The sequence below is a fragment of the Herpailurus yagouaroundi genome, unplaced genomic scaffold (assembly GCF_014898765.1).
Source record: "Herpailurus yagouaroundi ecotype Mexico unplaced genomic scaffold, PumYag 100, whole genome shotgun sequence".
Lineage (NCBI taxonomy): Eukaryota > Metazoa > Chordata > Mammalia > Carnivora > Felidae > Herpailurus > Herpailurus yagouaroundi.
The window spans coordinates 23,238,506-23,253,552 of record NW_024412391.1 but is presented as its reverse complement, the minus strand read 5'-3'; the positions used below and the strand labels follow the sequence as shown (position 1 = coordinate 23,253,552).

Genomic DNA, 15,047 nt, shown 5'->3' with positions numbered 1-15,047 from the left:
TTTGATTTGAATGGTTGTTAGATATGATCTGTACAAACTAAATAAGTTAAGTCCTCCTAAAGGTAAATGTTTCTATTTTGAGAATTCTTAGGTTAAATCTATTTCAGAGTCTAGAAACCCCCTAGTCCCCAATACACGAGAGGCTCCCCGATACTGGCTCTTAGCCATTGCTGCTGAGAACCTAGAGGACTGAAGGCAGCGCTTGTCTGTGGACAGAGACTCTACAACTGAAGCTCAGCTCCCAAATCCTGCTCCATATTCTTTATATGATGTTAGTTATTCAAGAAACAACACTTTCAACCATCATCAAGATTATAAAATCTATCTTAGTCCAATGTGGGCTGATGACTCATTTCCTGTATTCCTCTCGAAAAGATGAAAGAACCCATTTCCCTTTCCTTCCCTCATTCCTGCCTTTCTTTTGACCCTGTTGTGGTCTTTGTCTATCTCCTTATCTCTCTCCCTACTTATCCTCCCCCTCTTGCTGTCACCCTCCTACAGAAGGGGAGCATCTGATTGGTTGCTCACCGATATGTGCCTAAATGAATAATGACTGAATGAATGACCACAACTACAGCAGCATTGTCTCAGGTGTGATTCTTGCTTGTGTTAACAATAATGAGGTGATTCAGATGAAGCAAATGCTTTTTTGCTAGACACATACTCAAAAAATCGCCTTATTCCAATTTTCTCAAAAGATGATTGTCTAATTGAAGAGCTCTGGGGTGCCTGGATGCCTCAGTGGGTTGAGCATCTGACTTTGGCTTGGGTCATGAACTCTCGGTTCGTGAGTTTGAACCCCACATCAGGCTCTGTGCTGACAGCTCAGAGCCTGGAGCTTGCTTCAGATTCTGTGTCTCCCTCTCTCTCTGCCCCTCCCCCATTCATGTTCTGTCTCTCTCTCTGTCTCTAAAATAAACATTAAACAAAGAAAAGGAAAAAAAAAGAAAGAAGAGTGCTACTGTAGTTGAAAAGTCCTGTGATATCCAAGACAGAAATTTAGGACATGTATATAAATAACATTTTTATTTTTTTAAGTTTGAGAGAGAGAGAGAGAGAGCACAGGGGAAGGGCAGAGAGAGAGAGAGAGAGAGAGAGAGAGAGAGAAAGTCCCAAGCTGACTCCGTGCTGTCAGCACAGAGCCCAACTTGGAGTTCAAACCCTCAAACCGTGAGATCATGACCTCAGCCCAAACCAAGAGTGAGATGTTTAACCAACTGAGCCACCCAGGCACCCCTCTAAATGTTTTTAAAATAAGGTACAAGGGGCGCCTGGGTGGCGCAGTCGGTTAAGCGTCCGACTTCAGCCAGGTCACGATCTCGCGGTCTGTGAGTTCGAGGCCCGCGTCGGGCTCTGGGCTGATGGCTCAGAGCCTGGAGCCTGTTTCCGATTCTGTGTCTCCCTCTCTCTCTGCCCCTCCCCCGTTCATGCTCTGTCTCTCTCTGTCCCAAAAATAAATAAACGTTGAAAAAAAAATTAAAAAAAAAAAATAAAAAAAATAAAATAAGGTACAAAACAGCATTTCAAGAAAATTCTCTATTTCCCCTTCCCTATTCAGATCTCACTTCTTTTCTTCCTTTTCTGGCCTGTAGCTCTCCTGATGTCACTTCATTTCCCACCTAATTTAGCAGTGAGTCAGTGTTTGCCTCCTTACTTAATTAGTATTCTGCACATCCACATTTCCAGAGAACATTTGTAAGATAAATTTTGTCTTCAGCAGAAAAAAAGAAACAATTGTAGCCCATTGATGATTAAGAAGGAGGTTATGGACTTTAAAATTTTTCAGTTAATAAAAGCATAAATCTGAAAATGGGAAACACTCACATATAAAAAGATTTTCCTCAGTTTCAGAGAACTTGAATCCAAGTCTAAATTCTAATCATTTCATCTTGATATTAGAGAAGAAGACATACTTTTAGAAATTACTAATTAATACATTAAACCAAGCATAACTTGCATTTTCTAACAGATTAAAACTAGATTTAGGTTGTATATACACAACACTATCTGTTCAGTCAAGCAGATTTTCATTTCTAACAGTCAGTCTTAAATTCAGAATGGAAGCAGTTATCTATAACTTTAATTATTACCAGAGTCCCTCCTGCCTTCAAAAGTTTCTGCATTGTAGAAAAATTAACATTCAATAATTTAATTTTTAAACAGAAATTTTTTTCTTTGAGGCTTTCTGGATATGTCCAGTCTTCATAGAGTTTAAAGCCAGAATACACTATGAAAATAATCTGGGTTGGTCATTTTATTTTATAATGTAGAAAGTGGGTTCAAAATACTAACATCTTGCAAAGACTTCACTCTGCTTTGGATTTTCAATGCGGGCTGCATGTTTGAATCACCTGGGGATGCTGTCTTGAAAATGTAGATGCCCTATTACTAGAGATTTAAGTTCAAATGGGCTAGGGTGGGGCCTGCAATACTGCTATTTTTTTTAAAGCTCCCCAGATTATTCAAATAAGGGGTGAAACTACTACCAGGCCCTAGATTATGGAATTCCTCAGTTCTTGTCTTCTCAAAGAATTCAGTTGAAAGACCTGATAGAGAGTTAATGTTGCAAAGGCTTTTTTTTTCTTTTAGCAAAAAGTGATAGTACACTCCAGTGACAGAGGAGCAGGCTGACCCAAGGATAGGTGGCAAAGCACCGAGTGCCTCATTGTGTTCCTTTATGACGAGTTATTTGTTCCCCTCCCTCCCATCTCGTCATTCTCACTCCACCCTTGGAACTGCCTTAGTTTCCTCCCCTCCAACTTTTGCTGCAAGTTTGTCCTAGTCATTTTTCCAGGAGGGCCTAAGTGCAACCCCTTGGGGGGCGGGCCCTGACCGCAATGCTAATGATATTTTAATTCGTATATGGCGTTTACATTCATATATGGCTTTTATGATATTATAATAGCCTCGAGGTTGCTAGTGACACAGTCTTTCTTTTTGTTTTTTTTAATTTAATTTTTCATTTTTTTTAATTTACATCCAAATTAGCATAGAGTGCAACAATGATTTCAGGAGTAGATTCCTTAATACCCCTTACTCATTTAGCCCATCCCCCCTCCCACAACCCCTCCCCATAACCCTCAGTTTGTTCTCCATATTTATGAGTCTCTTATATTTTGTCCCCCTCCCTGTTTTTATATTATTTTTGTTTTCCTTCCCTTATGTTCATCTGTTTTGTCTCTTAAAGTCCTCATATGAGTGAAGTCATAGGATTTTTTGTCTTTCTGACTGACTCATTTCACTTAGCATAACACTCTCCAGTTCCATCCACGTAGTTGCAAAAAAGATTTCGTTCTTTTTGATTGCCGAGTAATACTCCATTGTATATATATATACCACACCTCCTTTTCCATTCATCCATTGATGGACATCTGGGCTCTTTCCATACTTTGGCTATTGTTGATAGTGCTGCTATAAACATGGGGGGGGGGTGCATGTGTCTCTTCGAAACAGCATACCTGTATCCCGTGGAAAGATGCCCAGTAGTGCAATTGCTGGGTCATAGAGTAGTTATATTTTTAGTTTTTTGAGGAACCTCCATACTGTTTTCCAGAGTGGCTGTACCAGCTTGCATTGCCACCAACAATGCAAAAGAGATCCTCTTTCTCTGCATCCTCACGAACATCTGTTGTTGCTGAGTTGTTAATGTTAGCCATTCTGACAGGTGTGAGGTGGTATCTTATTGTTGTATTGATTTGTATTTCTCTGATGATGAGTGATGTTGAGCATTCTTTCATGTGTCAGTTGGTCATCTGGATGTCTTCTTTGGAGATGTGTCTATTCATGTCTTTTGCCCATTTCTTCACTGGATTGTTTGTTTTTTGGGTGTTGAGTTTGATCAGTTCTTTATAGATTTTGGATACTAACCCTTTATCTGATATGTCATTTGCAAATATCTTCTCCCATTCTGTCAGTTCCCTTTTAGTTTTGCTGATTGTTTCCTTTGCTGTGCAGAAGCTTTTTATTTTGGTGAGGTCCCAGTAGTTCATTTTTGCTTTTGTTTCCCTTGCCTCCAGAGACGTGTTGAGTAAGAAGTTGCTGCAGCCAAGGTCAGAGAGGTTTTTGCCTGCTTTCTCCTCGAGGATTTTGATGGCTTCCTGTCTTACATTGAGGTCTTTCATCCATTTTGAGTTTATTTTTGTGTACAGTGTATGAAAGTGGTCCAGATTCAGTTTTTTGCATGCGCTGTCCAGTTTTCCCAGCACCACTTGCTGAATAGACTGTCTTTATTCCATGGGATATTCTTTCCTGCTTTGTCAAAGATGAGTTGGCCATACGTTTGTGGGTCCATTTCTGGGTTCTCTATTCTGTTCCATTGATCTGAGTGTCTGTTCTTGTGCCAGTACCATACTATCTTGATGATTACAACTTTGTAACATAGCTTGAAGTCCAGGATTGTGATGCCTCCTGCTTTGGTTTTCTTTTTCAAGATTGCTTTGGCTATTCAGGGTCTTTTCTGGTTCCGTACAAATTTTAGGATTATTCTAGCTGTGTGAAGAATGCTCGTGTTATTTTGATAGGGATTGCATTGAATATGTGGATTGCTTTGGGTAGTATTGACATTTTAACAATATTTGTTCTTCCTATCCAGGAGCATGGAATCTTTTTCCATTTTTTTGTGTCTTCTTCAATTTCTTTCATAAACTTTCTATAGTTTTCAGTGTATAGAGTTTTCACCTCTTTGGTTAGATTTATTCCTGGGTATTTTATTGGTTTTGGTGCAACTGTAAATGGGATCGATTCCTTGATTTCTCTTTCTGTCACTTCATTGTTGGTGTATAGGAATGCAACCGATTTCTGTGTGTTGATTTTATATCCCACAACTTTGCTGAAGTCATGAATCAATTATAGCAGTTTTTGGTGGAATCTTTTGGGTTTTCCATATAGAGAGTATCATGTCATCTGCGAAGAGTGAAAATTTGACCTCCTCCTGGCTGATTTGGATGCCTTTTATTTCTTTGTGTTGTCTGAGTGCAGAGGCTAAGACTTCTAATACTATGTTGAATAATAGTGGTGAGAGTGGACATCCCTGTCTTGTTCCTGATCTTAGGGGGAAAGCTGTCAGTTTTTCCCCATTGAGGATATTAGCATTGGGTCGTTCATATATGGCTTTTATGATCTCAAGGTATGCTCCTTCTATCCCTACTTTCTTGAGGGTTTTTATCAAGAAAGGATGCTGTATTTTGTCAAATGCTTTCTCTGCATCTATTGAGAGGATCATATGGTTCTTGTCCTTTCTTTTACTAATGTGATGAATCATGTTAACTGTTTTGCAGATATTGAACCAGCCCTGCATCCTAGGTATAAATCCCACTTGGTAGTGGTGAATAATTTTTTTTAATGTATTGTTGGATCCAGTTGGCTAATATCTTGTTAAGGATTTTTGCGTCCATGTTCATCAGGGAATTTGGTCTATAATTCTCCTTTTTAGTGGGATCTCTGTCTGGTTTTGGAATCAAGGTAATGCTGGCTTCATAGAAAGAGTTTGCAAGTTTTCCTTCCATTTCTATTTGTTGGAACAATTTCAAGAGAATAGGTGCTAACTCTTCCTTAAATGTTTGGTAGAATTCCCCTGGAAAGCCATCTGTCCCTGGACTCTTGTTTTTTGGGAGATTTTTGATTACTAATTCGATTTCCTTACTGGTTATGGGTCTGTTCAAATTTTCTGTTTCTTCCTGTTTCAGTTTTGGTAGTGGATATGTTTCTAGGAATTTGTCCATTTCTTCCAGATTGCCCATTTTATTGGCATATAATTACTCATAATATTCTCTTATTATTGTTTGTATTTCTGCTGTGTTGGTTGTGATCTCTCCTATTTCATTCTTGATTTTATTTATTTGGGTTCTTTCCTTTTTCTGTTTGATCAAACTGGTTAGTGGTTTATCAATTTTGTTAGTTATTTCAAAGAACCAGCTTCCGGTTTCATTGATCTGTTCTACTATTTTTTTGGTTTCCATAGCATTAATTTCTGTGCTAATCTTTGTTATTTTCTTTCTTCTGCTGGTTTGGGGTTTTATTTGCTGTTCTTTTTACAGCTTCTTAAGGTGGAAGGTTAGGTTGTGTATGTGAGATCTTTCTTCCTTCTTCAGGAAGGCCTGGATGCTATATACTTTCCTCTTATGACTGCCTTTGCTGCATCCCAGAGGTTTTTGGCTGTGGTGTTATCATTTTCATTGACTTCCATATACTTTTTAATTTCCTCTTTAACTTCTTTGTTAGCCCATTCATTCTTTAGAGATTTTCTTCGGTCTGCAAGTATTTGTTACCTTTCCAAATTTTTTTCTTGTAGTTGGTTTTGAGTTTCATAGTGTTGTCGTCTGCAAGTATGCATGGTATGATCTCGATCTTTTTGTGTCCCAGTGTGTGGTCTATTCTGGAGAATGTTCCGTGTGCACTGGAGAAGAATGTATATTCTGCTGCTTTAGGATGAAATGTTATGAATATATCTGTCAAGTCCATCTGGTCCAGTGTGTCATTCAAAGCCATTGTTTTCTTGTTGGTTTTTTGATTAGATGATCTATCCATTGCTGTGAGTGGGGTGTTGAAGTCTCCTACTATTATGGTATTACTATTGATGAGTTTATGTTTGTGAGTAATTGATTTTATATATTTAGTGCTCTCTCATTTGGCACATAAATGTTTGCAATTGTTAGGTCTTCTTGGTAGATAGACCCCTTGATTATGATATAATGCCTTTCTGCATCTCTTGATACAGTCTTTATTTTAAAGTCTAGATTGTCTGATATAAGTATGGCTACTCCAACTTTCTTTTGTTGACTATTAGCATGATAGATGGTTCTCCATCCCCTTATTTTCAGTCTGAAGGTGTCTTTAGGTCTAAAGTGGGTCTCTTGTAAACAGCATATAGATGGATCTTGTCTTCTTTTCCATTCTGTTACCCTATGTCTTTTGATTGGAGCATTGAGTCCATTGACGTTTAGAGTGAGTACTGAAAGATATGAATTTATTGCCATTATGATGCTTGTAGAGTTGGAGTTTCTGGTGGTGTTCTCTGGTCCTTTCTAATCATTTATATATATACACAAAATAATGTATGTGTATATATATATATACATATATATGTGTATATATATACACACATTATTTTTTTTTCATCTTTTCTCCCCTCAGACAGTGCCCCTTAACATTTCTTGCAGGGCTGGTTTAGTGGTCACAAACTCCTTTAATGTTTGTTTGTCTGGGAAACTTTTTGTCTCTCCTTCTATTTTGAAGACAGCTTTGCTGGATAAAGAATTCTTGGCTGCATATTTTTCTGATTCAGCACACTGGATATATCCTGCCACTCCTTTCTGGCCTGGCAAGTTTTTGTGGATAGGTCTGCTGCAAGCCTGATATGTCTTCTCTTGTAGGTTAGCGACTTTTTTCCATTGCTGCTTTCATGATTCTCTCCTTGCTTGCGTATTTTGTGAATTTGACTATGATATGCCTTGTTGATGGTCAGTTTTTGTTGAATCTAATGGGGATCCTCTGTGCTTCCTGTATTTTGATGTCTGTGTCTTTCCCCAGGTTAGGAAAGTTTTCTGCTATGATTTGCTCACATAACCCTTCTACCCCCATTTCTCTTCCTTCCTCTTCTGGGACCCCTATGATTCTGATGTTGTTTCCTTTTAATGAGTCACTGATTTCTCTAGTTCTTAGACTGTGCTCTTTTGCCTTAATCTCCCTCTTTTTCTGCTTCATTATTCTCCATAAGTTTGTCCTCTATGTCGCTGATTCTCTGTTCTGCCTCATCCATCCTTGCCACCATGGCATCCATCCATGATTGCAGCTCAGTGATAGCATTTTTTTTCATCCTGACTAGTTTTTACTTCTTTTATCTCCGCAGAAAGGGATTCTAATCTATTTTCAACTGCCTCTAGTATTCTTTTTATCGCGATTCTAAATTCTGGTTCAGACATCTTGCTTGTATCTGTGTTGGTTAAATCCCTGGCTGTTGTCTCTTCATGCTGTTTCTTTGGAGGTGAATTCCTTCATTTTGTCACTTTGAAGGGAGAAAAGGAATTAATGAGGTAGAAAAATTAAAATTTAAAGAATTAAAATTAAAAAAATATTAAAATTTAAAAATTGAAAACACACACACAAAAAAAATGAATAAATGATGTTAGATCCTGAGTGTGTTTTGGTCTGGATGTTGAAAGTGGTTTGATAGATTAGAGAAAAAAGGCTCGGGGGGGGGGGGGGGGGGGGAAGAAAATTTTTTGAGAATCTGAAAAATTGAAAACACTGAAGTAGACTAAAATGAGATGATGGGAGTAAAATAGAATTTGAAAAAATTTACATGAAACTAAAGAATATAGTAGAAAAAAATTAAAAATCTTTAAATAAAAATTAAAAATAAAAATGATTTTTTCTCTTTCTGTATTGAAGAAGAAAACAAAAAAGAGAAAAAAGAAAAAAAATCATTTGAAAATTTGAAAGTGAATACACTGTAGTAGACTAAAATAAAACGATGGGAATAAAATAGAATTTGGAAAAGTTTACATAGAAGTAAAAAATATAGTAAAAATAAAAATTAAAGAAAAACATTTTTAATAGAAATTGAAAAGAAAAATGAAGTTTTTCTCCCTCTGTATTCAAGAACAAGAAGAGAAACTAAAAAGAGAAAAAAGAAAAGAAAAAAAAGGAAATCGTTTGAAAATTTGAAAAAATTAACACACTGAAGTAGACTACAATAAAATGATGCAAGTAAAATTGAATTTGAAAAGTTACACAAAAGTAAAAAATATAGAAATAAAAATTAAAGAAAAATATTTTTAATAAAAATTAAAAATAAAAATGAATTTTTTCTTTCTGTATTCAAGAAAAAGAAAAGGAGTGAAAAAGAGAAAAAAAAGAAAGAAAATTGAATAGATGGACCTGCTAACAGATTGAAATAGGACTGAAATTACTTTGTTTTCCCCTAGAAGTCACACTATGAAGTGCTTTCTAGTCTATAAACTAAGCACGGGGTGAGACTTGTGTTCTTGAAGAGCGAGGTTGGCCCAGTTGGGCGGGGCTTTGTGTAACGGCTCCATTCTCCACTAGATGGTGCTGCTAGCCTACTGGGGTGTTGTGTTGTGGTGCTCATAGGTGCATATGTGCATGCGCGGGAGCGGTGAAAATGGCGGCACCCAGCTACCCAGTCTCTAGTTTTGGAACTCTGTTCTCCCGGATCATCAATTGCTCACCCGTCCTCTGTCTTCAGCTTTTTCCACTCCCCGCTTTTTCATTGTCTGTGGCCAAGCACCAGGAAGTACCTCTCTCCTGAGTTTTGTCTCAGATGCGGCTGTTTTCCATGGCCCCTTACTTCTGAAGGACTGTGGCTTTGACCCTTTCTGCCCTTCTGCAGCGGGGGGGGGGTCTCACTGAGCAATGGCCGAATGCCAGCCACACCCAGGAAAGTTCGCATTACTGTGTTGCTGCTGAAACCCAGAGACTGCAGCCAGGTGCCAGCCCACCCCAGAAAAAGTTTGAGAGATAGTGTAGCAGCAGCATTTCAGGAATTATGGAAAATCACAACACACATCTGACACCAGGCTTCATCCTTAAGGACCTTGTTCCAGCACCAGCGAATGTGACCATTCTCTGGGGTCTGCAGAGACCAGGTGGCCTCAACAGTCTCTACCAAATGTTCTTCCAGCAGTGGAATCGCTTTTCCCTGTGTGGCCCAAGAACCTCCTGGACCCCACTCCGCTCCTGGGGATTTGCCCTTCCCAGCGGAGCATCTCCAGGTATCAAGCTGCAGAGCTGCAGACTCTGTGCTCCCCTTGTTTACAGTCTTAATGGAATTTAAACCCTCTCCTTTCTCCTTTCTCCCTTTTTAGTTTAGTCCCTGTAGCTATTTCCACTTTTCCACTTTCTCTCCAGCTGCCTTTGGGGAGAGATGCTTTTCCAGTATTCTCCCCCCATCTCCATCCTCTCTCCGCTTGCAAAAGAGGCTCCCTGCCCGCTGCAGCTTCTCTCTCCCCAAGTTCACCTCTCTGTGAGTGGTGTTCACTCACATACCTGTTGAGTTCTGTGGTTCAGGTTGTGCAGATTGTTGTGTTAATCCTCAGATCAGTTTTCTAGGTGTGCAGGATGGTTTAGTGTTGGTCTGGCTGTATTTCATGAGCGTGAGACACACAAATAACTTCCATGCTGTTCTGCCATCTTGGTTTCTCAGGCTTGTCGTGACACAGTCTTTCTTAAGTGCACATGTTCCAAAGTTAAGGCAGTCCCTGTAGCCCATATCTCCTGCTTATGGGTCTGTGGTGTACCACACAAGGGCTTGGTCTGAGGGAGATGGGGTGGAGACATGGGGTTTCTGGCAATTTCCCATTGTCATCCTCCTACTTCCCCTTCCTGTCATGTCTGTCTAACTACCTCATCTGACAAAACTACCGCTCTACACTGTGCTATGTCACTAAGAATACATCAAATAGGTCTCAGGGGCTACTTCTTAATGACATAAGTCTACTAGAAAGAACAGAGGACATGCATGCATTGAGCTAGATAGTTAGGATGGGTAAATGAGTTAGACACAGATCTTGCTGATAAGCAGATTGCTGCCTGTATGAGTGAGGGCAGGTACACTAAAGGCTAAGTGGCTGTTGATAAGTGCTGTTGGAAAGGTCCAAAAGCAAAAATGGGATCATTCATGGAGACAGATCTAATTGGATTTTTTGAGAGTTGTAAGGCCAGATATGCCTCTTAGGAAAGCTCTACTAAATTTTTAAAGGAATTCTCTATTCTGGATAAAAGGTATAATACACACACACACACACACACACACACACACACACAACATATATGTAAAATATACTTTCCACCCTTTGTTCTTACCATTTATTCCCTTAATAGTGACTATTGATAAATAGGTAAATATTGATAAATAGATCTTAATTATCATGTACTAAAATTTATCATTTTTCCCTTTATAATTAACAATTTTTGTGTACCATTTCAGGAATCTCAGCCTACCTTAAGGTTATAAAGTGAATTTTCTGTTTTCCTCTAAAAGTTTTACTCTCCTGTTCACATTTAGATCCACTAAATCTAGATCTGCTAGATGTATTTAGAACTCATGTGCTTAAGATGTGAAGTAGGGAATCATGATTCACTTTTTTCCATAAGGATATCCAAGTGATACAGCACTCTTTACTGCAAAGGCAGTCCATTCCAACTACATAGTAATTTTTCCTGTCCTAAAGAAAAAAAGTGACATACATAAAGTGACTATATATGTATGGATCTGAGTTCTCTTTTCTCTTTCACTGTTCCCTTTGTCTGTCTTTGCATGCATATTTCACTATCATGACTTCTATAGTTTTATATAATCGGTTTTCCTACCTGGTAATGAAAGTCGTACAGTAGCTGTTATTGTTCAAGATTGTTTTAACTTTTCATTTCCATTTAAATTTTTAAATCAGCATGTCAGTAAACACATGCTGTATAAAACACATGTGTATAAAAGCCTCTGGGATTTTGATAAGATTTTTTGACTCCATAAATCAATTTGGGGGCAGTCAACACCTGCACAATACTAACTCTTAACCCATGAACTTGGTATTTCCCATAATTTTAATTTCCCATAATTTTAATTTTTACCTAATTCTCTCAAGAAAGTTTTATAATTTTTAATATAGATGTTGTTCATATCATTTGTTAGATTTATCTGTATTTGATATTGTGTTGTTATTATGAGTTATATTGTTTTAAATTGCATTTTCTATTGTTTCGTACTGGTACATAGCAATATAATTAATTTTTGTATATGGGTCTTATGTGCAGTGACTTTACTAAATGCATTTACTAATTCTGATAGTTTGTAAATTCAATATCATACATGTACAATCATGCATTTGCAAAATATGACAGTATCATTTCTTCATATCCAATCTTTATGACTTTTTTCTTTATTGCACTGGCCCAGTCCTCCAATTCAATGTTAATCAGAAATGGTGATAGCAGGATGTTTTTGTCTCATTCTTTATCTCTAGGGGAAAGCTTTCCCAATCGGTCATCCTTAAATACAATGTTTGTCATAGGCTTTGGAAGATAATCTTCGCCAGAATAAGGTTTTGTTGTTTTTCACAAACTGGTATTAAGTCTTCTCAAGTGATTTTACTGTATCTTGTTAAGATGGTTATATGATTTCTGAATATCTTTTATATGTAAAATAATCTCTCCAGGATCTTACTAGTATAACCTATGTAGTTGTGTATGTAAGGAAATTCAGAATATGTTGGTTTTATCACCATTTTTGAAATGTACCTAAAATATTCTTAAAATTTCATTTCTGATTAAATTTGTAACAAACCATATGTCTCTGTTTCATAGAAGCTTTGAACCGCTGAGTTCCAGTGTTGAGATCCCAACTGAGATATATGTTGTTACTTTGTAGGGAAACAGTCTGCATTAGATCCCTTCATATTGCTGAACCTTCTGCCAAACTCAACTGACAAATATTACACTTACAATGGCTCATTGACATCTCCTCCCTGCACAGACACTGTTGACTGGATTATTTTTAAAGATACAGTTAGCATCTCTGAAAGCCAGGTAATCTTGGAAATTCAAACAAATGCAATCATTCAAAGCAATTTAAAAATAATTAGTTTCTAAGCTTTACTACTGAATATCTATTTTAAAGCATTTACAGACGCCTTTGAATCAGATATGTTAAATTATATGTTAAATGATCTTTTCCCCAGTTGGCTGTTTTTTGTGAAGTTCTTACAATGCAACAGTCTGGCTATGTCATGCTGATGGACTACTTACAAAATAATTTTCGAGAGCAACAATACAAATTCTCTAGGCAGGTGTTTTCCTCATACACTGGAAAGGAAGAGATTCATGAAACAGGTATGTATTGAAATATAATTTTTCTACTACTTTTACAGATTTTATGTTGTAGGGGGTAATTGTGGAATAATGGAAAATATACAAGACTTAGATATTTAGAAATATTTGATTATTAGCTTTGTCACTTTAGATAAGCCGTTTAACTTCTCTGAATCTCAATTACCACATTTATAAAATAGCATTTAAAAATAGCTGTTCCTCCCCACATGAATAACCCCATTTTGCAGATGAGAAAAACTGAGATTCAATAACGAAAGTGATTTTTTTAAAACGCATGGTAATAGATAGCAAAGCCACATACACACTTCCAAATTCACTCCATGGTGTTTGCCTGTGCTAAGAGCTCTAGGAAATGAATGATTAAGAAGCCGTGGTGTGCAGAGCTTGAGGAGATCACTTCTAGTTGGGGTAGTCAAGAGCCTCTGCGAGGGAATGACATTTGAGTGGAGTCTTGGTGCGTGATTTGGGTTTTAAGGTGCTCACTTCAGTGTTGGCAACTCCAAGGCAAGAGCATAGCATGAAGTAGGGGTTGAAAGCAAATGCACTGAATTATTAATGAATACAAAGGGAGTTTTTCCCCCCGGTTTCCTTCTTTGGGAGAAAAGAAGTTTGTCAACCCAAGCAATGGAGAGGACTCCAGGGGGAAAGTCTCCAGAGTGCCCTTTGTGTCTTTTGAAGTTGACACAACAGGCAGAAGCCTTTGAAAATGTCCAGAGGACATAATCAGATGCATCTACTGACTTTTCCTTTTCAGTTTATACTGATAGTGTACTGGTTAATGAAAGAAATAGGTGACGTGGCCTTTGCTTTGGGGACTTAAAACATTTCCAAGTACATGGCCATCTTTGATTTCAGCTGTACAATGAATTTTTGGCCATCTAAAGTATTAATCTAATAATCATCTTCTTTTGAAGATTAGTATTAAAAAAGCATGTTTTTTAAAAACATTACATTTTTTTTAAATTTTTTTTTTCAACGTTTATTTATTTTTGGGACAGAGAGAGACAGAGCATGAACAGGGGAGGGGCAGAGAGAGAGAGGGAGACACAGAATCGGAAACAGGCTCCAGGCTCTGAGCCATCAGCCCAGAGCCTGATGCGGGGCTCGAACTCACGGACCGCGAGATCGTGACCTGGCTGAAGTTGGACGCTTAACCGACTGCGCCACCCAGGCGCCCCAAACATTACATGTTTTAATGTACCGTTTGTGAGAATTACTTATCCTTTAACAACAACAAAATAGAGCCCAAGACAACAGTGATGAATAGCTACATTTAACGTGACAATGAGTTTCTAGTTAAATTGCCCCCAAAGGAAGAAATCTCATTACATTTCTACCAGCAATACTAAATACTATAACATTCTGTCTGGTAAATAATAGACAATTGATTAGGAAAAAAAAAAAAAAACTAGATTTAACCATCTCCTTTTAGAAAATATAATGTACCACATAACAAATTAAATAAATATGATTTTTTTTGTTATGTACTTTTGTCAGTTGTATTTTATTAAAACTCTTCAGTCGCTCTCCATTGCTTTTAGAATGAAATCGAAACCATTCATCATTACATGGTAGGTCCCGTTTAGCACTTACGAGTCTTAGCGTTTACTCCCTGCCACTAGCTTCCTTCTCTCATACTGAACTTTTGGACATCCCCTGAAGAAGGAAGGCTACGTTCTCCTAGGTTACATCCCCTGAAGAAGCTAGACCACATTCTCCTAGGTTACATCCCCTGAAGAAGGAAGGCTACGTTCTCCAAGGTTACATCCCCTGAAGAAAAGAAGGCCATGTTCTCCAAGGTTACATCCCCTGAAAGGAAGGCCACGTTCTCCGAGGTTACATCCCCTGAAGAAACAAGACCACATTCTCTGAGGTTACATCCCCTGAAGAAGCAAGACCATGTTCTCCGAGGTTACATCCCCTGAAGAAAGGAAGACCACATTCTCCGAGGTTACATCCCCTGAAGAAAGGAAGGCCATGTTCTCCCCCTGAAGAAGGAAGGCCACGTTCTCCAAGGTTATATCCCCTGAAGAAAGGAAGGCCACGTTCTCCGAGGTTACATCCCCTGAAGAAAGGAAGGCCACATTCTCCAAGGTTACATCCCCTGAAGAAAGGAAGGCCACGTTCTCTGAGGTTACATCCCCTGAAGAAGCAAGACCATGTTCTCCTAGGTTACATCCCCTGAAGAAAGGAAGGCCACGTTC

At 38.1% G+C, this 15,047-nt stretch overlaps 1 protein-coding gene across 4 annotated transcripts in view; it reads left to right on the top strand.

Moving 5' to 3' along the window:
- The window catches only part of PTPRZ1 (protein tyrosine phosphatase receptor type Z1), a 183,445-nt gene that overhangs the window by 99,135 nt on the left and 69,263 nt on the right, over positions 1–15,047 (top strand). For all 4 annotated transcript variants that reach the window (XM_040472130.1, XM_040472129.1, XM_040472128.1 and 1 more), the window contains exons 7-8: positions 12,383–12,540; positions 12,693–12,843. In XM_040472130.1, the coding sequence (XP_040328064.1) occupies positions 12,383–12,540; positions 12,693–12,843 (309 nt within the window). The remainder of the gene's footprint in view (positions 1–12,382; positions 12,541–12,692; positions 12,844–15,047) is intronic.